General features: G+C 45.6%; 1 protein-coding gene across 4 annotated transcripts in view; it reads right to left on the bottom strand.

Annotated features, from left to right (window-relative positions):
* kcnh6a (potassium voltage-gated channel, subfamily H (eag-related), member 6a) overlaps positions 1-25,233 on the bottom strand; it is a 164,773-nt gene that overhangs the window by 27,563 nt on the left and 111,977 nt on the right. For all 4 annotated transcript variants that reach the window (XM_063037996.1, XM_063037997.1, XM_063037998.1 and 1 more), the window contains one exon: positions 9,196-9,621. In XM_063037996.1, coding sequence (XP_062894066.1) covers positions 9,196-9,621 — 426 coding nt within the window. The remainder of the gene's footprint in view (positions 1-9,195; positions 9,622-25,233) is intronic.

The following is a 25,233-nucleotide window of genomic DNA, read 5'->3' as shown; positions in this document are numbered from 1 at the left end:
CCGGGTCAGGATATCTGTATGATGACCAGTGTCACTCATTCCTCTCTCTAAGGGGGAGATCTGTACACTGACCAGTGTCTCTCAGGATGATTTCTGTAAGGTGACCGGTATCTCAGTCCCTTTCTCTCAGGGGGATATCTATATGGTGACCGGTGTCTCTCAGTTCTCTCCATTACAATCTGACTGTTGTCAACCAGTCTCTCTCACAGGAGATATCCAAGTCTCCCACTAGGTAATTGTTTGGATGATAACATGGTTCTCTCCCACCTATCTCCTCAACACCAGTGCCACTTATGTCCCCAAGCTCATGCTCTGACTTAGTTGTGATCCTTCTTTAATACAGGGACCTGAACCACCCCAGCATCCTACCTCAAGGTCCAACCTCTCCCTGCAGAGGTCCTGACTCACCAATGGTGACCTGTGACCCACTGTACCTCCCCCAGTGGCTCCAGCTTGTCCCATATGGTTTGTGGTAACTGAATGTCAGTGAGGGTGGAGAGGTCCCCAGTGCCGGGGGCAGGAGCCTAAACAGTGCTGCTTTAACACACCTTTATTTAGGAACCGATGAAATTCTATCTTCCTGTCTGCCAATGAAACACTGAACAAAAAGTTTAACAGTTCATAGGCAAATGCTGCAAGATGCTGGGAATCTGAAATATAGATAAGAAAACTGGAAATGCAGGGCAGGTCAGTCAGCATCTGCCGAGAGAGAAACAGTTAATACTTCAGGTTGATCTCCTTTTGCTAGATCACTTTGGTACTCAATGGCCAGCATGATCATAGTGGGTGGGCCAAAGTCTTTTTCTGTGTGGTATGACTAGACAACTTCTCACCATAACCCTGAATGGTTAACTCAAACCTCTCTTTCCGAAAATGCTGCCTCACTTGTTGGATGTTTCCTGCATTTTCTGTTTTTTACTGCATGAGAAATATCAGGTCAAGGTCATCACAGGCCAGGACTGAATTATCCAGAGAGCAGTGGGACAAGTGAGAATCATCAATAGTCACACCAGCTGCCTTGAAAATGTGAATGCAGTAATGATGTATCTGATACGGAGAGGAACAAATGAAGCAGGGAGATAAAAAAGATAAACAAGGTGACAGAGAGAATGAGAGACAAAAGAAAGATCATGAAGAGAAAATTATATTTCTTATGTTGAAAGATCTGACAATGAACAACTTATTTAGCACAATGCTTTACAGTACCGGCAACCTGGGTTCAATTCCCACCGCTGCCTGTAAGGAGATTGTATATTCTCCCCGTGACCACGTGGGTTCCCGCCGGGTGCTCTGGTTTCCTCCCACAGTCCAAGGACGTACTGGTCGGGTAGGTTAATTGGGCATTGTAAATTGTCCTGTGATTAAGCTAGGATTAAGTCGGGGAATTGTTGGGCGGTGCGGCTCAAAGGCCGGAAAGCACTGTATTTCAATAAAATAAAATAAAATTCTGATTCTTGAATTAAGTCTAAAACATGTCTTACCAGGGAACTGGACTTTACAGGGTAGGACTGTGGCTCCTGCTGTGATCGATTGCAAAGTGAAGTCTGTTGTACTGTTGTGTTATTGTTGCTCTGGGCTCCTGGAGAGAGCAGGACCGGCACTGGGTCTCGGCTCTGGGACAGTTTGCCCTCACTCAGGTCTGTCTCAGTGACGAGACACATCCCTCATGCCTCCTTTGTACATGCAAAGATGGTGCAAGGCTCCAGCATAAGGGACACGGTTATGGTGAACAGCTCTGAACTAACAAATTGAGGCCATTCAGCCCTTAGGCCTGTTCTATCAGGAGTATAGAGAGGAAGTGGAGTGACTGTTGGGTTGCTGTGAGAAGAATGTCTCCTTCATAGCGAGAGTTAAGTGTGCCAATTTCTTGGGAGTTCACATCATGGATGACTTCACCTGGTCCCTGAATATCACCTCCAAGAAGGCACAGCAGTGCCTCTACTTCTAAAAAGATTGAGGCAAGCAAGGCTTCCCCCACCCTCCCCCCCATCTTAACTGTGTTTTACAGGAGCACCATTGAGAGCGTCCAGACAAACTGCATCTCTGTCTGGTCTGGGAGCAGCCAAGCATCGACCAGAAGTCCTACAAAGGACTGTGAGAACAGCTGAGAGGATCATAGGGGTCTCCCTACCAACCATCAGGGACAGTTATCAGGAGTTGTGTGTATGCAGGGCCCTTAGTATTATCAAGACTCCCACCCATCCATCCAGTATCTTCTCTAACTTTCTACCATCTGGTAGGAGACTACAATTCATGAAAACAAGAATGGTCAGGATGAGAAACAGTTTCTTCCAGGTCATTTGGCCCCTGAACTCCCTGTCGCATCGTATTCGAAGTGTCACTGGTTAATCTGTTCCATACCTTACAATATTTAATATTAATGCACTTTAGTTTGTTATTTATGTGTGATTCAGCTGCAAGTTTTATCCTTACCTTCATAAGTTCTTGTGTGTTATGTATGCTATTGTGCTTTACACCCTGGTTCGATGAAATAGTGTCTCATTTCTATATACATTACATGATTATATATATTATATACGTATATGTATGTAGTTAAATGACATTGATCTTGACTTATCTGTAAAGGTAAAACAGTAACAGAATGCAGAACAAAGTGTAACAGTGACAGAGAAAGTGCAGAACAGGTAAACAATAAGGTGCAAAATAATAAGAGGTAGATGCTGAGATTAAGAGTCCATCTTATCATACTAGGGAACCATTTAACAGTCCTATTACAGTGTCATTGAGCCTGGTGGCATGTGCTTTCAAGTTTTTGTATCTTCTATCCGAAGGGAAAGGGGAGAAGAGAAAATGTTCGAGGTGGGTTGGTTCCTTGTGATGTCTGTTTTACTGAGGCAGCAGGAAGAGGCAAGAGTTCATAGGGGGGAGGCTGTTTTCCAAGATGTGCTGAGCTGTGTCCACAACTCTCTGTGGTTTCTTGACACCCTCAGCCAAAAAAAAAATCAAATTTCAGTTGGTATTGGTTTATACAGATCTCCAGCTCTTATGAATTTACTACTTTTATTTAACTTCGCACGTCCTTCATTGGCAACACACTGGATAATGGTGATTTCAGAGCAACTTAGTGAGGTCAAAGCACGAGTTACACACCATTTGACACCGCTACACATGTTTGACGGTTGGTACGGACTGAATGGGCCAAAGGGTCTCTTGCCATACTGTTGCTCCCTATGATTCCCTGACTCATCTGTCCAGACTCCCCATGGCTTGGCATGCAACGGAGATGGGGACCTCAGACAGATTTCACATTTTACTCAAACTCAGCAGTGAATCCCAAACAATCTGTTTCCGATGAATCACCCAGCACAGTGGGCTGATGTGCCCTAGAACCTGCTTTGGCATTCAGTAAGATCACAGCTTTCCACACTATCCACCTTTCTCCCTAACCCCCACTTGCTCGACTGTCTTATTTGATTAATCCAAGCATGTATTAATCTCAACACAATCACCCGTCTCTGGGGGAGACAAATTTCAAAGATTCACAGCCATAATATTGAAGAAATTTCTCCTCATGACTTTTCTAACTGGGCAGACTTTTACAATGGACTAAACAGCAGGTTAGTGCTGTCAGTGACAGGAAAATTCTGCTGGCCTTACTTGGCTGGCTGGGTTCCGGGCTGGTTGGTAACAATCCTCTGACACGGCACAGCAGGCGTCAGTGAGGAGGAGGCTGGCAGTTGTGCCAAATACTGGGCAGTGCCCGACTTACCCACTGGTCTATATGACCTTCCCACTGCTTGCCTTCACACCAGGTTTTACACTGACAATCCATGTCCCCGTCTCATTATCAGTGTTCCATATTGCTGAAATCTGAGCTTGTGGACCATCACCAACAACAGCTAGCTAACCTGAAAATGTTCATTCCTGCTCTTTGACCAAGCATCAATCTAGGTGATATAATACTTAACACTGCGTTAGAAAACTTCCTTATGCATCTAATCAAATACTACCACAAACCCAGACAAATCTATTACTTATTTATTGAGATACAGTGTGGAATAGGGCCCTTCCTGCCCTTTGAGCCTCACCACCCAGCAACCCACAATTTAACCCTATTTTAATCACGGGTAATTTACAATGACCAATTAACCTACCAACTGGTACGTCTATGGACTGTGGGAGGAAAACTACTCGGTCATAGGGGGAATGTACAAACTCTTTACAGGCAGAGGGCGGGAATTGAACCCGGGTCATTGGTACTGTACAGCACTGTGCTACCGTGCCACCCAACCTGATAGATATATCTCAAAAAACTCTCTGATTTGCCAGCTGGTCATTGACTTCAGGAAGGGGGACAGTGCACACGCTCCTGTTGAGATTGAGGGATGAGTGCTTCAAGATCCTAGGTATGAACGACACCAAGAGCCTGGTGGCACATTAATACCTCAGCCAAGAAACTTATCAATGCCTCTACTTCCTCAGGAGGCTAAAATATTTGGCATTTCCTTGTGGGTCTTCATCAATTTTTTTTTAATTTTTGGAGGGGCTGCTGGGTCCCGATGCTTTCGGAGATGTTATCAAAATTCTGAGATTTGTGCATTGCACTGTAGTTCATATTGGTCGCTTTCAGTTCTACTTTTTTTTGTGTTCTCCCCCATTCTTTTTTCTTGCCGATTGGTGGGCTGGGGGGTTTGGGGTTTGATGTCCTTGTTGTTGTTTCTCCATGGGGGTAGTCTGTTAGATTTTGTGCGAGGGAGGGAAAGGGGTGTTTTGAGGTTTGTGAGTTTTTGTTTCCTTTTCATTTCATGCTGGGGTGGGATTACAACTAGAGGGTGAGGGGAGGGGATTGATGTCTTTCTTTCAACTACTTCTCCAGTTTTCTGTATTTTATGGCTATCTGGAGAAGACAAATCTCAGAGCTGTACTCTGCATACATACTTTGATAATAAAATGAACCTTTGAACCTTTTTTAGAAAGTATCCTATCTGCATGCAGAATGATTTGGTATGGTAACTGCTCTACACTTGACTGCAAGAAACTCCAGAGAGCTGTGGAGACAGTGCAGCACATCACAGGAACCAGCCTCCTCCTTAGGAACACTGTCTATACTTCTCACTGCCTCAGTGAAGCAGCCACATTCAACTCAGACATTTCCTCTTCTACTGGGCAAAAGCCTGAAAGCACAAATCTCCAGGCTCAAGGACAGCTTCTACCCTGCTGTCATAAGAATATTAAATTGTTCCCAAGTCCAATAAGATGGACTCTTGATGTCACAATCTACCTTGTTATAATCTTTTCCTTTGTTTACTCACACTGCTCTTTCTCTGTTGCTGTTATACTTTATTCTGCATTGTTATTGTTTGACTTTGTTCTACCTCAATGCACTGTGCAATGATCTGATCTGTATGAACAGTACGTAAGACAAACTTTTCACTGTATGTGATAATAATAATGTAATTTCAATTCCCTTTGATAAAACCACTATGCCTCTGCCAGATCACACAACATGAGGCTGAGTTGCCCGTCACCACCTACTCATGACTGGATTCTGGCACAATTTTTGTTGCTGACATATGTACCGCCACTCTGTGGCTCCCAGGTCCTCATTCCCTCCTCCCCTGGATATCTGTCTTCCATTTGCTACCTTCCAGGCCCTTTGGGACCATCCTTAGAAAAGAGACTTGTTGCAATGTTACATTCCCCTGTGGGGAACAGACAGAGCCTTGGTTGGACCAGCACCTCTACTGTGCAAACTTAGCAGAACTACAGCACTGTCCATTAGAAAGGAGGTGGGTGCTGTGCCTTTAAGAGAGGCATTCTCACCCTGTGGACTGTGTGAGGCTGCAGAAGTCCCTGTAGACTGTAACAAAAGGATGAAGGTTCAATCTTCTGATTGCAGGCTGAGCAATGTCCTGTGTATCAGAGCACAGGGGGAGCATCAACCAAGGAGATTAAAGCAGCGAAGACTGTGTGAATCAGCCAGTGGTGAATACACTGAGAGCAAAGGCTGATTTATACTTGTGCGTCAACTCGACGCCGTAACCTACACAAGTGGCCTACGCGCGTTGTGAGCATTTATACTTGTGCGTTGGTGTGTCTGCGTCGCTCTGCAATTCGGGCACGTACACGCATGCGCACACACCTGCCCACGCAAGGCTTCATGGTCATGGTGGTCCTTCTCAGGGTAAACAAGTTTAAAGTGAGCGTCTTTTTTCGTAAAAGCGAAAAGGGTCCTCCATAATTTTGGAGGTCTGTAAAAGCATTGCAGCCAGAGTTCTTTCCCTGCCCTTCAGTCGCCCGATGGGAAGCTATTGCAGCGTAGGTGGAAATGCGATGCTACCAAGCGGACCAATCACAGTTGTTCGGTCTGCATTGCCACGACGCGTAGTTACATTTTGGGAGAGGTGCACGTCTGGCTACGGCATAGGGATCCGCGTAGGCTCTGCGGTGACGCCGTGCTTACGGCGTCGAGTTGACGCAAAAGTACAAATCAGCTTTAAAGGTGCAACCAGACAGGAGGTGCATCAAACACCCCGAGCCTTCACCAGTAGGCTGGGGATGTCAAGGCCGGACACTCTGAAGGGAGAGCATGGAGATCCATTTGATGGCCAGCCATATTTCTGATCTGGAAATCATTGTTGACCACGTACAGTGGTTGGGACAAAGGGAGGAACATAACTGATGGAGATCAGCTCCAGTGCAGCGTACACTCACTGGCAGTGGCTCCAGAGTAAGATGCAGGTGCTCAATAGCATTGGTAGCTCAGAGGCCGGCAAAACTTTTTGTCTCCCATCCCATGAGAGAGTGGGGAACTATAAACTCAGCAGCTGCAATTAGAAGGTGGGAGAAGCTGCCATGCTGTTGCAGTCAAGGTAACAAGGTAACTACCAAGGAGGGCCTCTAGAATGTTCGGTCAGAGACAAAATTCACTTGTGGTCTAGGAAGTTCAAGGATACAGAAAAAATTCTTTTCATTTGATTTAATGGGTGGGATTGTGACTTCCATGGTGATGACAGCTAAAAACATCGGGCATTGTGTCTTGTGCCTGTCTCAGACGTAATAGCAGCCTACTCTCACTCCTTTGGTCCAGAGACATGGACACTATCGTTAACTTTGATATGGCAAAGTTATTTCCCATGGTTGGGGAGTCCAGGACACGAGGGCACGACTTCAGGATTGAAGGACGTCCATTTAGAACAGAGATGTGGAGAAATTACTTTAGTCAGAGGATGGTAAATCTGTGGAATTTGTTGCCACAAGCAGCTGTGGAGGCCAAGTCATCGGGTGCATTTAAGGCAGAGATAGATAGGTTCTTGATTAGCCGGGGCATCAAAGGGTATGGGGAGAAGGCAGGGGAATGGGGATGACTGGAAGAACTGGATCAGCCCATGATTGAATGGTGGAGCAGACTCAATGGGCCGAATGGCCTACTTCTGCTCCTATATCTTATGGTCTTATTGGTGTTCCAGCAATCATTCCCCTTCCAACTGTGTTGTCTCCAATGCAACATCAGCCTGACAAGAGGCAGCTCCTCATGGGAAGTTACAGACAGGTCATCTGCACAATATTACAAGTTACTACTCTGACTGATGGAGAGCAGTTGGATCACCCTCACTTAGTAAGGAACATGGTCAGTCTCAAGACTTATTCGGAACAAATTTTGAAAGTCTTGGGGCAGATGCAATGATGGTCTGCTATAGTGGTCACAGTTACCCACAGATACAGTGTACCATACTGGGAGACCAGTAATCGTGGGCTGAGATTGGTTAACAAGATCAGAAACTGAAACTGATTAGTCACAAGAGTTCACTACTCCAGCTCACGTGCTGGCCAGATCACCAGCAGGATGGTCACTGGGGCTATCTCATTGGTCCATGAACATCCTTTGAGAGGGTGGACCAGCCTGGACCAGAGTCCAAATGAAACTTTACAGCTGTCTGTAATTGCTGAATTATCAAAAACCCAGGTATGCTTATTGCAGGGAGATGGAGGGGTTATTCCAAATATTCTCAGGAAAGGGACTGCAGTCAAGCAAACAGCTTTTCACCCTTCAGCCATCAGTATAATTGGCACTACAGGGTGATTCCTGCATTGGCGGAACACTGATAAAAGGCTGGAGGAAGCTGTGTCAGTCATCATCAGTGGAGATGATGATTCAACCATTCCACTGCGTCCACATCAACATTTGACAGCAGAGAAAGTCATTTCCTGATGAGAACTTAAATTGGGATTGAAATCTTGAAAGTGGGTATTTGTATAACAGCAGAACACACTACTGGAGACTTCAGGTGAACCTTTACCAAACATAGACAGGCAGACTTGGGTAAACATTGAACCACAGTTCACTTCACGCTTCTGTGAGAGTTTTATGCAAAGTAACAGCATCAGGTATCCACGAATTGCTCCTGCTGTTAACAGAGCAGCAAAAAGTGGGCAGGGTATGTTCCAGGTACGGATGGAAAACCTCGCTGACTCAGGAAACAAGTCTGGGCACTGTGTCCTGAGGAAAACAGTCCAGTCCTGCATCTCAAAATGGACTTTGTACTGAAAATTATGTCAAGAATCTAATGCAGAGGGGTGAAAGCTCTCACACTCTACCCAGTCTGACCTCTCACCTGCCACACAGTGCAACCTCTCACTCTCCATCATATCACACCTCACTTTGCACAGTATCCAGCCCCAATATGTGTAATGTGACTCATCGTAAATTAACAGGTTCACTATAATCTCATCTAAATGACTTGGGTAAAATAGTGGAGACAGGAGAGAGAGAGGGGGAAGAGAGATGGGGAGAGGGGGGAGAGAGAGAGGGGAGAGGGGGGAGAGAGGGGAGAGGGGGGAGAGAGAGAGGGGGGAGAGAGAGGATTGAGAGTGGGGAGATGGGGTGGGGAGATGGGGAAGGGGGCAGATGGAGGGGGAAGAAGGGAGGGGAAGTCAGAGAATTAGCAAGAGACAGTGGGTTGGGGTGTAACGAAGCTGGGCGATGTGTGAGCAGATAATTGGGAAAAGCTGCAGAGACAGAGGACGAGACTGACAGGAAGAGAATGTGTGTCCCTGTTTTATGTGGCTGGTTGCATCTGTGTTTCCTCATGTGTGCCTATACGTGGTGACTAATTGTCTTACATGCACATGAATATTATCTGTAAGCATGCAAATGACAAGCAGGTGTATGAGTGCTTGTAGTGTGCTGTTTGGATTCACACAGCTGCTGCCAAACCAATCTTTTCCTTTTACCTCATCAGATCCAGACCTGAAGATGAGCAGGTCAAAGGGGATGGCGGCCACAATATCGATGAGGAACCAGCCTTTGAAGTAATGGATGGCGATCTTGGCTGGGTGGCTCACCACCTCGTCGTTCTCGTTGACGTAGGTGGTGCGGAAGTTGATGATGATGTCGATGATGAACATGATGTCAACGATGAGGTCCACGATAGCCAGGGGGTTGCAGGAGTAGCCACACTCCCACCGCTTCTCCTCCTCCTGGTCATTGAGGAGGAAGGCAGCGGAGTAGGGGGTGAAGATGGCGGTGTATATGACCAGCAGCAGGATCAGCCAGTCCCAAACTGCCTTGAAGGGGCTGTAGTGAAGGATGGTCCACTTGTGAATGCGAGGGGCTTGCAGCTTGTACTCTGGCAGCACGTCCGCACCCAGTGACAGGACCTACAAAACACACAACGAGGACAAATCACTCAGCAGCTCAGGTCAGACAGCTGCAGTCTCCATGCTGTGCCCTCAGCCAGCTGGTAGGCCAGGGTAGGGCAACCTACCTGAGGGAGGGCTGCATTGCCGAAGGTACATGGGAAAAATTCAATGGCCTACTTTAGGATAAGCAGAATCTTCCTGATGGCCAAGGATACCATTTCCCCCCACCCCTCCCCAACAGTGTCTTTGGGAAGGAGGTCCAGAGATGTGTGATGGATATTAAGGATGGGCATGGAAGTGAACCCTGTTAACTCCTGCTTTATATCACCCTCCCTCACTGAGCTGGGCACAGCTTCTGCACCAAAGCCATGCTGACCAGGCTTCCCTACTGAAGGTGGTCACATTCCCAAAGGATCCTGTGTTGTGACAGGGGCAGTGGAAGACATAACTGGAACACTACCCTCTGGGAACAAGGGAGGGGGTGGAATGATTAAGGGGACCTGGATCCCTGGGGCGGGGAGAATTAGGGGCCAAGGACAAACTGGATCTGTGGCTGGGGTTAGCGGCTGACCAGATCATCTGGATCAGTCACAGTGAAATGACTAACTGCCTGGATCACTGGGAGATGTGGACAGGCTACATCGATGTGGAGTTAAAGGTTGGGTTATGAGATTGTGGTGGGAACTGCATAACGCTATGGCAATAGCCAGGGAGAAGCTTAGAATTTTGGAAAAATTCTATTGTATTTCTTTTATCCTGTAAACACCTGCAAGAAAATGAATCTCAAAGTTGTATATAGTAACCTATACTCTATGTACTCTTATAATAAATGTACTTTGAACTTAAAGATGGAAAGGATGTTGAGACAATATTCTTTAACCAAGAGGCACCATGTAAACTACAAAAACAAAAACTTCTGCAGATGCTGGAGGAATTCAGCAGGTCAGGCAGCACCTATGGAAATAAGTAAATAGCCGAGACCCTTCTTCAGGATTGGAAGGGAAGGGGGAAAACGCCAGAATAAAATGGTGGGGGAAGGGGAAGGAGGACAGTTCAAAAATGATAGGTGAAACCAGGTGTGCAGGAAAGGTAGAGGGCTGGAGAGGAAGGAATCTGATTGGAGAGTGAACCATCAGAGAAAGGGGGGGGAGGAGGAGAGAAGGAGAGGAGGTGATAGGCAGGTGAGAAGAGGCAAGAGGCCAGTGAGTGAATAGGAGGAGAGGGGAGGAGATTTTTTTGAACCGTAAAGAGAAAACAATGTTCGTGTCCTCAGGTTGGAGGCAACCCAGACAGAATATAAGGTGTTGCTTCTCCACCCTGAGGGTGGTGTCATCATAGCACAAGAGGAGACCATGGACTGACATGTCGGAACAGGAGTGGGAAGAGTGCAGAGAATGGGAAGAGAGATCCTGATGCACAGAAGACAATTCATCTAGTGTTATCAGCATGGCTTGCCAGTAGCTGTCCAAACAGGACAAACCAAGAGTACATAAGTAAGGCCAGAGATGAGGGTCACAACTATATCACCAAATCAAGGAGGTGGTTGGGGTATTTGTTCATTCTGACTGGCTCATTAATGGATTGAGGTGATTGAGATGGCAATGGACAGGAAGCATTTGGCAACCCCTTGAAACAGGATATTTAGATCTGTACTTGACAGACCCCTCCTCGGATTGGAGGAACTTGTCGTCACCCTCAATAACTTCTCCCTTTGGCTCCTTCCTCTTTCTCCAAACTAGAGGGGTAGCCATGGGCACTCACATGGGCCCCAGCTATGCCTGCCTTTTCGTTAGCTATGTAGAACAGTCCATGTTCCAAGCTTTCCCTGGTAATGCTCAACTTGTCCTCCAATACAATGACAACTGCATTGGTGCTGCTTCATGCACCCATGCTGAGCTCATCATCAACTTTGCCTTCAAATTCCACCCTGCCCTCAAATTCACTTGGTCCATTTCTGACACCTCTCTCCCCTTTCTCTGTCTCCATCTTTGGAGATAAACTCTCTACAGATATCTTTTATAAACCTACTGATTCCCATGGTTATCTGAACTATACTTCTTCATATCCTGTCTCCCTGTAAAAATGCTATTCCCTTTTCTCAGTTCCTTTGTCTCTGCCACATCTGTTCTCAGGATTTGGCTTTCCTTTCCAGGACATCAGAGATGTCCTCCTTCTTCAAAGAATGGGATTTCTTTTCCTTCACCATTGATGCTGCCCTCACTTGCATCTCCTCCATTTCCCAGACATCCCCACTCATCCCGCCTTCCCACGGCCTTACCAGGGATAGAGTTCCTCTTGTCCTCACCTACCACCCTATGAGCCTCTGCACTTAACACATCATTCTCTGCAACTTCCACCATCTTCAATGGGATCCTACCACCAAACACATTTCCACTCCCCCCCCCCCCCCACTCTCCACTTACTGCGGAGATCTCCCTCCATGATGTCCTTGTCCATTCGTCCTTCCCCACTATTCTTCCTCCTGGCATGTATCCCTGCAAGTGACTGAAATGCTACACCTGACCCTATACCTCCGTCGTCTCCATTCAGGGCCCCAAAGAGTCCTTCCAGGTGAGGCAATACTTCACCTGTGAATCTGTTAGGGTCGTCTATTGTATCCAGTGCTCCCGATGTGGCCTCCTCTACATTGGTGAGGTGTAGCCCAACATAAACTCGGGAACTGCTCTGTCGAGCACCTCTATTCCATTAACAAAAAGCAGAATTTCCCGATGGTCAACCATTTTAATTCCAATCCCCACTCCCCACTCCCATTCTCACATCAGTCCATGGCCACCTCTTCTGCCACAATGAGGACACTCTTTCAGGATGAAGGAACAACACCTCATATTCCATCTTAGGTAGCCTCCAACCTGATGGCAGGAATATCAATTTCGTCAGCTTCCAGTAATTTTTCCCTTCACCCTTCCCCCTTCTACTCCCCACTCTGGACTCTTACCTCTTCTTCTCACCTACCTATCAGCTCCCCCGGTGCCCCTCGTCTTTCCCTTTCTCTCATGATCTACTCTCCTCTCCTATCAGATTGCTTCATGTCCAGCCCGTTGCCTTTTCCACCTATCACCTCCCAGCTTCTTACTTCATACCCCCTCCACCACTGACCTGGTCTCACCTATCACCTTCTAGATCATCTTCCTTCCCCTCCCCCCAACTTCTTATTCTGGAATTTTCCCCCTTCCTTTCCAGTACTGATGAAGGATCTTGGCCTGAAATGTTGACCGTTTATTCCTCTCCGTAGAAGCTGTGTGTCAAAATGGTTGCTGTGATGTGTCTAGTGTGATAGTGTAGTGGGTAGTGCGTGTCACTCTCACTTTCAGCTTCCACCGCTGGCTAGCAGCCTTGCCAAAAGGAGAGCTGAGTGTGTAATTATCTCCCTGCCAGTACATAGCCTCTCCAACAGCAAGCCTCATGTAGTGCCTCCTCGCTGGTGACACTTGGAAACTGAACTCCCTTTGGACTCAGGATGAACTACAGAGGACAGGAAGGAGGTCTGACCCTTGCACATGTAGCACGCAGGCCCACTGGCGTGTGGGCACATCCCTGGTGCTCATGAATGAGATCCCCAATGATGGGTAAATAGCCCCACTGTCTTGTGGGCAGCCTCGGGAGAGAATAAGGCTACAGGAGTAAACTCAGACAGAAAATCCGGAGTGGGGCCCTAAGGCGGCTGGATATCACTTAACATCCTTCTGGCAGCTCCTGCAGCCAAGCTGGTGCCAAACGTATTGCTTCATAAGCCCTCCTTTGGGCTACACTGGTGAGGCTGAGAGGGGGATCTTGACAGCTGGGCATCCCTAGATCTCCATGCCTTCCACCCAGGCTTGTGCCCCAAAGAGGTCACTTCCATGATTCTGTTTGCAGCCAAGATTCTTTGTCCTTCAAGACAGACGGATGTCACCATCATCATCAGATGCTGCCTGACCTGCTGAGTTCCTCCAACATTTTGTGTATGTTGCTCTGGATTTCCAGCATCTGCAGAATCTCTTGTGTAGTTGTCAGAGAGCTCCTCAAGATGGATCCTCTGTGCTGGCAATGGCTGGTTGAAGGCAGAAAAAGACATTGATGCCAATGTGCAGTGCCTTGACATTTTGCTGTCGAAACATCAGAGAGAGTCCTCATGTCTGCCACAGGTCATATGGCTGTCTTTTTATTACACCTCTAGTAACTCGTTTGTTCTTTGTGAGCCAATTAACCACTCTATTCTTTCTCTCGCTGGGTGAGCTGTCAGTGCTGGGAGAATTAAAAACCTTCCACTGGTGGCAGTGTTGTGGTGATGAGGGGCTTGTTTCTAAAAGCTGACAAAATTTAGTAATCGAGGACCCTGGGAAAAATGAGGAAAGAGTTTTAGATGCTACGAGGAGCCAGTGTATTAAATGGCTTGTGAGAGCGGTAAGATTACAGTGGAAAAGGTTGGTGAATGGGACTGATAGGTGTATTCCTAGAGCTTGCATTGATTTAGCAGGATAAACAACTTCCTTCTGTATTGAAAGAAACAATATTTTTCAAACCCAACACTGACCCCTGCAGAACACCACTAGTCACTGGCAGTAAACAAGAAAAGGTCCCCTTTATTCCCACTTGTTGCTTTCTGCCAGTCAGCCAATCTTCTGTCCTTGCTAGTATCTTTCTTGTAATACCATAAACTCTTATCTTGTTTAGCAGCCTCATGTGTGGCACCTTGTTGATCTAGTCTAGGTGACTTAGACCTTTCAGCTTCCCAAGCACCTTCTCCTTCGTAATAGCAACTACACTCACTTCTGACCCCTGACACTCCGAATTTCTGACATACTGTTGGTGTCTTCCTTGAGTGAAGACTGATTCAAAATAATTATTCAGTTCATTCACTATTTGTTTACATCCCAATACTACTTCGCCAGTGTCATTTTCCAGTGGTTCAATATCCACTCACTGCTCTTTTACTCTTCATGTATCTGAAAAAATTTGGTGTCCGCTTTTATATTATCGGCTTGTGCGTCTTCATATTTCATCTTTCATCTTTTGTCTTGTTATTGCTTTTTCAATTGCCTTCTGTTGAGGTTCACAATCAAGCTTCCCACTACTTTTGCTCTATTATATGCCTGCTCTTTTGCTTTTCTGCTGTCTTTGACTTTACTTGTCAGCCATGGTTGCCTCATCCTCCCTTTAGAATACTTCTTTGCGATGAACTGATCCTGCGTCTTCCAAATTCCTCCCAGAATTTCCAGCCATTGCTGCCCTACCATCACCCCTGCTAATGTCCCCTTCCAATCAACTTTGGCCAGCTTTTCTCTCATGCTTCTGCAGTTACCTTTACTCAAATGTAATACCGATACATCCAATTTTAGCTTCTCCCTCTCAAACTGCAGGATTAATTCTATAATATTATGATCACTGCCTCCCAAGAATTCTTTTACCTTAAGTTCCCTAATCAAATCTTGTTGATTACACAACATTCAACCCAGAATTGCTTTTTCCCTAATGGGCTCGACTATAAGCTGCCATACAAGTGATTTTTCTCAGATCTAACACCAATCTTATTTTCCCAACCTTCCTGCATATTGAAATTGCGCATGACCATTGTAACATTGTTCTTTTTGCATGCCTTTTCTATCTCCTATTTTAATTTGTACGCCACATCCTGGCTACAATTTGGAGCCCTGTATATAACTCCCATCAGTGTCTTTTTACCCTTGCAGTTTTTTTAATTCTACTCACAAGGATTCTACACTTCTGACCCAATGTTACTTCTTTCTAATGATCTGATTTCATTTTTTACCAACAGAACCACTTGAACCCATTTGCCTGTCCTTTTGATACAATGTGCGACCTTGGATGTTAAGCTTCAGCTGCAATTTTCTTTCAAACATGACTGTGATGCTCACAGCATCATACTTGTCAATGTCTAACTGCGCTACAAGATAATCTACTTTATTCAGTTTACTGCGTGCATTGAAATATAACACCTTCCGTCCTTTATTCACCACACTTCTTTTCAATTTTGTCTCCATGTTGCCTGAAGTTAATGTTTTATCCTGTTCTAAATATTTTGTCCTATTCTTTATTCTGGAGACTTCAGAAAACTCTTCTGCACGCTCCTTTCATTTTACTTTATCCTTACCTTTCCAAGCTGTTGAACCCATCCCCTCCTACTATTTAGATCAAGCCCTATCCATAACCCTCATTATGAGATCTGCCAAGCCCCTGGTCCCAAGCTCATCCCACTGGAGCATCTCCCTCCTTCCCTAATACCCACAAATTCAATTCCACATCTCCCACACAAATCTCTGAGTCATGGATTTAATTCTCTAATCTTATTAACCCTGTGCTAATTTGCATTTGACTCAGGTAAAAATCCAGAGATAATCATCTTTTTAGTTCTGCATTTTAATTTAGCTTCTAGCTGCTCACATTCCCTCTGCGGAACCCCTTTCCTTGTTCTTCCTACATCATTGGTGCCCACATGGACCATGACAATTCCCTTCTCACCCCAAATTTCTCTGCAGGTCAGGATTTGATATCCCAAGCTATCCCAACTATAATTAACTTATGAGGACTTGATGAGGGAATTCAATGTGAAATCTTCAGGTCTATGGCCAACCCTAAGCTGGGTGGGAGGATGAACCCTGAGGAGGGTGCAGGGATGCCCAGGCTGAGGAAGTGGGTAGATATGTGGCAGCTGAAGGGTAACGTGTGTAAGCAAGAGCTTTGGTGGCAGTGGCAGGAAGCTAGATTATCATCAGAATGCCAATAGATTGGAGAAGGGGAAGGTGCAGGGAGACCTGGGTGTCCTTGTTCCTTGATCACTGATAGTCTGCATGGGGTCAGCGGCTGCTTGAGGAGACAGACAGTATGTTGGTCGTACCTTGAGTAATGTGTGTAGATTTGGCCTTATCATTTAAGGAAGGATGTTTTTTGTCTGGAAGGAGTTCAGTGAAGGCTCTTCAGGCTGGTCTCTGGGGCAGCTGCACAGACATACGAGGAGAGATCAGCTTAACAAGGTAAATAACTAGAGCTTGGAATAATGGAAGAGGGCGCATGGAACCCTAGAATTTCTAATGGGATGGTAAGGAAGGACGTTCCTGATGGCTAGGCAGTCCAGGACCATGGCTCACAGGATAAGGATAGAGGGGTGAGTCATGCTGGACTAAGATGAGGAGAAATTTCTTTGCACCTACCACAGAATGCAGCTGAAGCCAGATGATTGAATACATTCCTGATACAATTAGACATCGTTCTTAGGGCTACAGGGTTCAAGGAATGTGGGTAGAAAATAGGAATATGAATAATCATTCATGGTCACATTGGACAGCACAGCAAGCTTAAAGGGCCAAATGATCTACACCTGCTCCCATTCTCTATGTTTCAATGATATAGAAGGAGGCTCTCAGCCCATTGAGTCAATGCCAGCTCCCAGAACAATCCAATAATCACATTCTCCCAGCTAGTTCCTACCAGCCTTTGGAGGTAATCCTGTTTTCGTGGATGGTTGCAAAGAAAAAGCATTTCAGGATGTATATTGTATACATTTCTCTGACATTAAATGTGCCTTTGAAACCCATTCTCTCTCCTACTTCTTGTCTTACTTAGGGGCAAATTACAGCAGCCAGTTAACCTCTGCACCAGCATACCTTTGGGACATGGGAAGAAAGTAGAACCCCTACGGAAAACCCATATGGTCGTAGGAATAATGTGCGAACTCCACACAGATGGGACCAGAAGTGGGGCTTGAACACAAGCTATCTACAGTAGCTCTCTCACTGCCCACCACCCACCACCAGCAGCAGCAGCCTCACCCAGTCAATCAGGCTCCAGAACTGCAACTAATAAACTACAAAGAAAACTTTCTCCAGGATTTCTTATAATCGTATTTGACAGATCAATCCTCAACTCAAGGACTACTGATTCCTCTAAGCTGTACGGTTGAGTGGCCATGTAGCAACTGAAATGCTCCTGTGCGTGTAGCCTTTGTTGTGCGCAGCTGGAATGTTCTTTTATATAATGTTAATATAATTTTGAAACTATGCTAATATAATTTTAAAATCTATGTTAATAATTAGGAAATACCCTGTAATTAATGAGGTGTTAATGAATACGATCTATACATTTTCTAAATAATAAACATGCCACAACCTTTACTTTGAAACATTTTAGAGCTTCAATGTATTTACATTGTCAATATTTCAAACAACACTGTTACAAATTGCAACAATAAACAGAGAACAGAAGTTGGTAGCTCATTGTCAATAAACTGCTGGCCTGCTGAACACCGACACCATCTAGTCAAAACATTTTACTTTTACCATTGTGCCTGTCAGTTGTTTTGATTGCCTGACACCGTTTACTTGTGTTGTGAGCTGTGGTTTTGTTTGTTTGATGTGTGTATTACAAGAAGAAAAACACAATAAGTGCTGCGTAGTTTTCAGGCCGTGTAAAAATTTCATGCTCAAAGCAATGGTTGGTCTGTGTAGCTGTAAAAAAAAATTAGAGGAAAAACATTGTCAAGGACAATCCTAAAATGTTGGCAAACCTAATGCTCTGATTCACTTATTCTGATCTACTCTGGCCTTTGATCATCTTGTGATTTAAAGAGCTGAGGCCTGGCCCGTGGACACATTAATCCGCAGTATTCCAATCATGGAATGGCATCTCCACCCCTGCACAATGAACCTGCTCAGCTTCTCATCTCCTCAGTAACGTGGGAACCGGCTGCTTAGCCCCTTCTGCCTGTTCCTTCCTATATTTAGATCATGCATGCTCTGCAGCAGCTCCATTTATTCACCAATTGTCCATACCCTGGCAATCTCTAGATTGAATTTTTTTTGATTCTCAGTCTCAACAGCATTTTGTGTGAATCAGAGATCAGGATGCAATTAATTGGAACGTGAATTAAAATCAAGAATTGGTGTGGACCTCATGCACTGAAGCAGCATTAAGACATAAATTTTATGCAGAGACAAAAAAATGAATTGATTATAGTCTCCCAACTGCTGGGATAATGCATCACATGAAGCAGATTTTCAAAAGCGCTGTCCAAAGCTATTTTTAAAATTTTGCTTGCGTGTGGCCTCCCTGGCAGGTAAGGTGGAGAGCACCAGATCTCAACACACTACAGCTCTGGGTTGCAGGCGGTGCGCTTGACATCAGCACGAATGAAAAGGGAGAGACACCATTTCAGTGTCCCTAGCCTGACAGGTCTTTCCATGTAGAGAATGAAGGAGAAGAAAGATCCAAATTTCCAGCCCCACTATGAGCAAGGCAAGGACTTAGGTCTCTGTTCTAATGGGGAGATGGGAGAGGGGTCCCAGAACTGACTGATGTGGGGGCTAGAATGTGCAGGGATCCCGTGACTGACTGATGTAAGGCTGGGAAGGGAAGGGACAAGAGAGGAGAACCCCAGACTGACTGGTATGGGGAATGGGAGGGTAAGGGGCCCAGGACTGACTGATGTTTGGACTGTAAAGCTGGGAGGGGTGAAAGATTCCCAGGAGTAATGATATAGGGGCTGAGGGAGGGGGAGAATGAATACTGAACGACCTCCTAACAGAACAAATGTGGATAAGCTATGATATGATGTCACTTGACAAATTTATCAACTATGGTCCAGTGGAGATGCACTCTGTGTCTGATGTTCAGTAAGGTAACCCTGGAGGAGCACAGCAATGGTGAAGGCCCTGTCTTGCAGATGAGACATTCAAGCAGACTGCTTTCCATCCCCTCACGTTGTGGGCTGACCTGGTGACGAACCTTTGTGACAGACTCAATGGAACAATGATGTGAAACGTAACATACAAGGTTTATGTGCATCTTCTTACAGTGCATTGAATCAGTGATTGAGGAATGCAGAAGGGGATGCCTGGAGCAGCCTCAGATGCATGTAAGGGTGACATGACAACACGAGCTGAGCTGCAACGTGGCACTACAGGTGTATTGACTGGCAAAAGCAGCTGACAACAGGCAGAGCTAATCAATCCCACAATCAATATCTCAGTTCCGAGCCGAGCAGGCTGACCACACCAAGTCACGACGGTGGTGGATCGCGGGCAGAACGAGACTTCCTAAAACATCCCTGTCTTCTGAAAGAGGGGTCTCAGTTTGTTTCTCCTTTATTCGTTCATTTTTCAGGACAAGTCAGTAATATGATGGAACACTCTCCACTCCCTGAATAAGCGCAACTCCAACAACCCTCAACCCTGTCCAGGAGAAAGACCCCAATCCCTCAGCTTAAGTATGTGAATAGTAAATGAGGTGGTCATCCCACACTTATCAGCTGCACTGGGAGAAAAGCAACAGTGACCACCAGGCAGAGCAGAAGATGCAGGAGTCCCCTGTGGCCAAACCCCTCTCAGACAGACTATGTTGACAAAGTTGGGCAAGATGGCTTCCCAGGAAAAAGCAACAACAGCCAAGGCTGCACAAGGGGTGGGGAGAGCTGTAGGCTGGAGGGACTATGACAGCTATGGTGATATGGGATTTGATTGTGAGGGAGCAGACAAGCAATCCTGTGTGGCCACAAAGAAGATTCTCTAATGCTCTCTTACCTCCCAGGTGCCAAGGTCAGGAATTTCTGAGAGAGGCTGCAGGACATTCTGAAAGGGGAGAGAGGTTATGGTACACGTTGACACCAACAACATGGGTAAAGTCCTGCAACACAAATCTTGGGAGCTATGTCATTGATTAAAGAGCAGGACTTCTCTGGCTACAATCTCTGGATTATTTCTGGCGCCATGTTAAAGAGTGTAGGAGTAGGAGGGTAGGCCAGATTAATGTGTGACCAAAGTGATGGTGTGGGATGCACTGTTGGAGGATTTTGGATCTCTGGGACCATTCTAGGAAAGGTGGGACCTATACCAGCTGAATGGGTTGCACCTGAACCAGAATGAATCCAGCATCCACGCAAGGAAGTTTGCTCATTCTGTTGTGAAGGGTTTAAATCAGGGGTTCCCAACCTTCTTTTATGCCATGGAGCCTTAGCATTAACCAAGGGGTCTGAGGACTCCGGGTTGGGAAGCCCTGCCTTAAACTAAGTTGGCACGGCAATGGTACAGAGTAGGTGTACTGTTGATGGTGAGATAATTCAAACATAGGGGGAAAAAAATTTAACCAGTGCAGGGGGCAAGTGTGGTAAAGGAGGCATATTCAAAGCCTAAACTGCGACAGTTTTCGTGTAAGGGGCCTGACCTGTGAAGCAAGTGAATCTGCAACATTGACGTGATATCGTTGCAATACTAGAGATATGGCAGGATTGGCAACTCAACATCCCAGGTGTAGAATCTGCAGGTATGGCAGGAGATGGAGTAAAAGAGTATATTGTTTAAGGAAGATATCACAGGTAATGAGAGAGGATGTCTTAGAAAACTCTGCAAATGAGGTGACATGAGTAGAGCTTAGAAATAAGAAAGGAGCGATCACTTTGCTAGAGTGAGACGATGGGCTTCTCAACAGCCAGCAGGTGATAGAGCAGCAGAAATATAGGGAACTCAGAGAGACGTAGAACAATCAGGTTACACTAGTAAGGGATTTCAACTTTCCGAGAAGTGACTGGGATCACCTAATTTGTGAAGTTTAGAGGGAACAGAATTTTTAAATTGTATCCAAGAAAATTTTCTGAGCTAGTGTGTAGTTAGCCCTATGAGAGAAGGGACAGTACTGGACCTAATCTCACAGGACACAGTGGACAAATAGTTGAAGTTTAGGTGGGTGAACATTTTGGAACTTGAGAAACTAGAAGGGACAGGTACTGCCACTACATTTAGAAAGAACGTTGACGAGCACTTGAATCAACAAGGCATAACATATACCAGATTATGGACCAAGTGCTGGGAAATGTGATTAAGATAAATGGGGTCTGATGATTGTTATGGACACAGTGGGTCAGAGGGCCAGTTACTTTGTGTATAACTTTACCAGGCTACTCAGACAGCACCACCCAAACTTGTGACTTCTCTGACCTTGAGGATAAGGGCATGGGAGGACAGACTACTTGCAGGTTGCCCTCCAAGTCTCACTTCATCCTGCTTTGGAAAAAGTGTCATAGAGCACTACAGCATAGAAACAGACCCTTTGGCCCATCTCGTCCATGCCAAGCTATTATTCTGCCTAGTCCCATCAACTTGCACCTAGACCATATCTCTCCATGCCTCTCCCATCCATGTACTTATCCAAACTTCGTTTAAATGTTTAAAATCAAACCCAAATCCACCACTTACACTGGCATTTTGTTCCAGACTCTCACCATGCTCCGAGTGAAGAGATTTCCCCTCATGTTCCCCTCAAATATTTCAGCTTTCGCCCTTAATCCATGATTTCTAGTTGTAGTCTCACCCAACCTTGGTGGAAAAAGCCTGCTTGCATTTACCCTATCTATACCTCTCATAATTTTGTATACCTCCATCAAATCTCCCCTCATTGTCCTACACTACAGGGAATAAAGTCTTAACCTATTCAATCTTTCCTTATAACTCAGGTCCTCTAGTCCCAGCATATACTCTTTCAACCTTATTTACATCTTTTCTGTAGGTAGGTGACCAAAACTGGACACAATACCTCAAATTAGGCCTCACCAATGTCTTATACAACTTCAATATAGCATCCCATCACCTGCATTCAATACTTTGATTTATGAAGAGCAATGTGCTAACAACTTCCTTTATGACCCTATCTACCTGTAACACCACTTTCAATGAATTATGGATCTGTATTCCCAAATCCCAAAGCAACTGAACCTTCTTGACCAACCTCCCATGTGGGACTTTGTCAAAGGCCTTGCTAAAGTCCATGTGGATAACATCCACTGTCTTTCCTTCATCAACTTATCCTCCTCGAAAAACTATATAAGATTGGTTATACATGACCTACCATGCAAAAAAGCCATGTTGACTATCCCTAATCAATCCATGTCTATCCAAATACTTATATATCCAGTCCCTTAGAATACCTTCCAATAACTTTCCCACTACCGATGTCAGTCTCACCGGCCTATTATTTCCTGGCTTACTCGTAGAGCCTTTCTTAAACAGCAGAAGAACATTAGCTAATTCTCCAATTCCTCTGCTACGTCACCTTTCGCTAAGGGTGATTTAAATAATTCTGCTAGGGCCCCTGCAATTTCTGCACTAGCCTCACACGAGGTCTGAGGGAATAAATTGTCAGGCCCTGGGCATTCATCCAGTCTAATTTGCCTCAAGACAGCAAAACGAACAAAAAGAAAAATAAAGAAGAGACAGTTTAAATTTGCATCATGTTTGGCACAACATCTGGGGCCAAAGGACCAGTGCGTAATGTTTCACGCTCTATAAATTAATCTGGGCAATTGCTGGGTTTGGCTGTGGTGGATGGATTGTCGATCAGTTGTTCTTTTGAGAGTATCGAGGAAAGATTTAGAAAGGGATCACAAAGCCTAGGAGGCAAAGTGGCACCTGGCAGCAGTGGTTAGAGATTCATGGCGTGACTAGTAATCTAGAGCATTGTAATACTGCTTTAGCAGTTGGGGGAACCTGAAGGCAATTTAAATCAAAATGAGAAGCTGACATCAGTTAAACTGCCCATGAAGCTGAAATAAAAGCAGAGAATAATAGAACAGTCAGCAGGTCAGACAGGAAAAAAGAAACAGAGTTAACCCTTAGGTAAATGGCCCTTATCAGAACTGAAGTTAATTTGAGTACAGTCCAGTCATTTTGAGGCAACTAGCACTGCAGGGTTAGATAGCAGGGGATCTACACTGAGAACAGATGAAGTCATACGAAGCAGCTTTATAAATAAAAAGACTTGGAGACGAGACTATGATACCTTCTTGGGAATTCTCAGTATTGCACATCGATAAACTACAAGCAGCTCCCCCATAGAAGCTGCCTGAGTGAACTTGCTTCTGCCCTGTAGACTCGCTTACTCCTTCACATTCCAGTTACAGAAGGTGGTGAAGCAGGGAGGAGACGTTTGGGCCCATCATATTCGTTCCAACCTTCCCTAAAGGCACAGCTGATCTTCTGCCTCAGTACCACTTTCCTGGCCCAACCCGCATCCCTCAGCTCACAACACTTCTGGCATTACGATGTCTGACTGGGGAGGGGGTGCAGAGCATCACTTTGGACGCTGCACCATCTGGTGTGGAGTGTGGTCCAGCCACAGGGGAGGGGAGAGAAGGGTTGGTGTCAAGTTAGGATGGATCTTGGAGCAAATGGGCTGGACTGTTAAAGGTAAAAGAGCTCCTTGCCAGGGTTGTGTGGGCCTGGTGACCATCTCATCAGGAGCTGACTGAGACACTTACAATGACAGCACTGTGGGCCAGGGTTCCAGACTCTCTACCCAGCACAACCACTGGACCTTGTGCAGCACAGCTCACGCCACATAGGAGGAAGCTTCCCTGAGAGTGAGACAGCGTGACTGAGAACACTGCTTGCCCACTTTTAACATCCCCACAGTTCATTATTTGTATTTGAAGAACAAGTCAGGCGACAGGTGCTGTGTGTATGCAGTGTGGCCGCTGTGACTCTCAAAGAGCTTCGCGCAGCCAGCATGTTCAGCAGAGAGACCCGCTGTGCTTCTTGTGCACAAAGCCCTCTGGCTAGCAGGAGCCATTCTTTCTCCTTTGTTTGGCATTGGTTAAAGTAAGGACGTTAAGAGAAAAGAGTGCTGCTGCATATTTAGCACTGGCATAAAGAGGCAGAGGGCAGAGGGTGCCTGGCTGACGGGAACTTGAAAGTGTGAGTTTAATGATCAGGAGGCACTTTGATCCTGTCTGAGCTAATTTTGTATTTAATAGGGTAAATGCTCCGAGTCTCTGATGCTGTCTTGGAGGAAAGAGCTACAAACCAATGTGCAACACGTATTCCCAGCTTCGCAAATCAGCCCCACGCTTGTAGCCAGGATACTTCTCATGTCACCAGTTTTGTTTTGTTTTATTTGTAATGATTCTTTCTGAACTCCTCTTTTATTCCTTCTAATTCATCATCATCATTATTATGTACCGTGTCATATGACATGGGCGATGATACTCTTGTTAAAGAACAAAGGTAATGATACCCTCATCATGCTTCTCTTAAGTTACATGCAGTTTTCAGATGCCTGGATCTTTCCATCAACACACCCAAAGAAAGTGTTAATTACTGTCGCATTCGTGCAATGGGATGTCGAAGGCATTCATGCATATACAGATAAGCGCCTGTTTCCTAGTTCCAAACTGCATTTTAAATTTAATCTACAATCCATATTCTGATCTGAAGATTGGCTGCTGAAGTCAATGTTCACTATATGCCCTAACACTCTTTCCATGACCATATTGTTCTTGGCAAATTTCTCTACAGAAGTGGTTTGTCATTGCCTTCTTCAGGACAGTGTCTTTACAAGACAGGTGACCCCAGCCATTATCAATACTCTTCAGAGATTGTCCGCCTGGCGTCAGCGGTTGCATAACCTGGTCTTGTGATATGCACCAGCTGCTCATACGACCACCCACCACCTGGTCCCGTGGTTTCACGTGACCCTGATCCAGAGGTGGGGGGAGGCAGAGGCTAAGCAGGTGATACACCTTGTCCAAGGGTGACCAGCAGGTTAGTGGAGGGAAGGAGCACCTTACACCTCCTTTGGTAAAGACATATCTCCATCCCACCATCCATATTCCTTCTAAATAACTGGAAAAAA

This window comes from Mobula hypostoma, chromosome X1, assembly GCF_963921235.1.
Source record: "Mobula hypostoma chromosome X1, sMobHyp1.1, whole genome shotgun sequence".
NCBI classification, from domain to species: Eukaryota; Metazoa; Chordata; class Chondrichthyes; order Myliobatiformes; family Myliobatidae; genus Mobula; species Mobula hypostoma.
The sequence above is the reverse complement of the archived record's forward strand: the minus strand, read 5'-3'. Positions and strand labels throughout refer to the sequence as shown.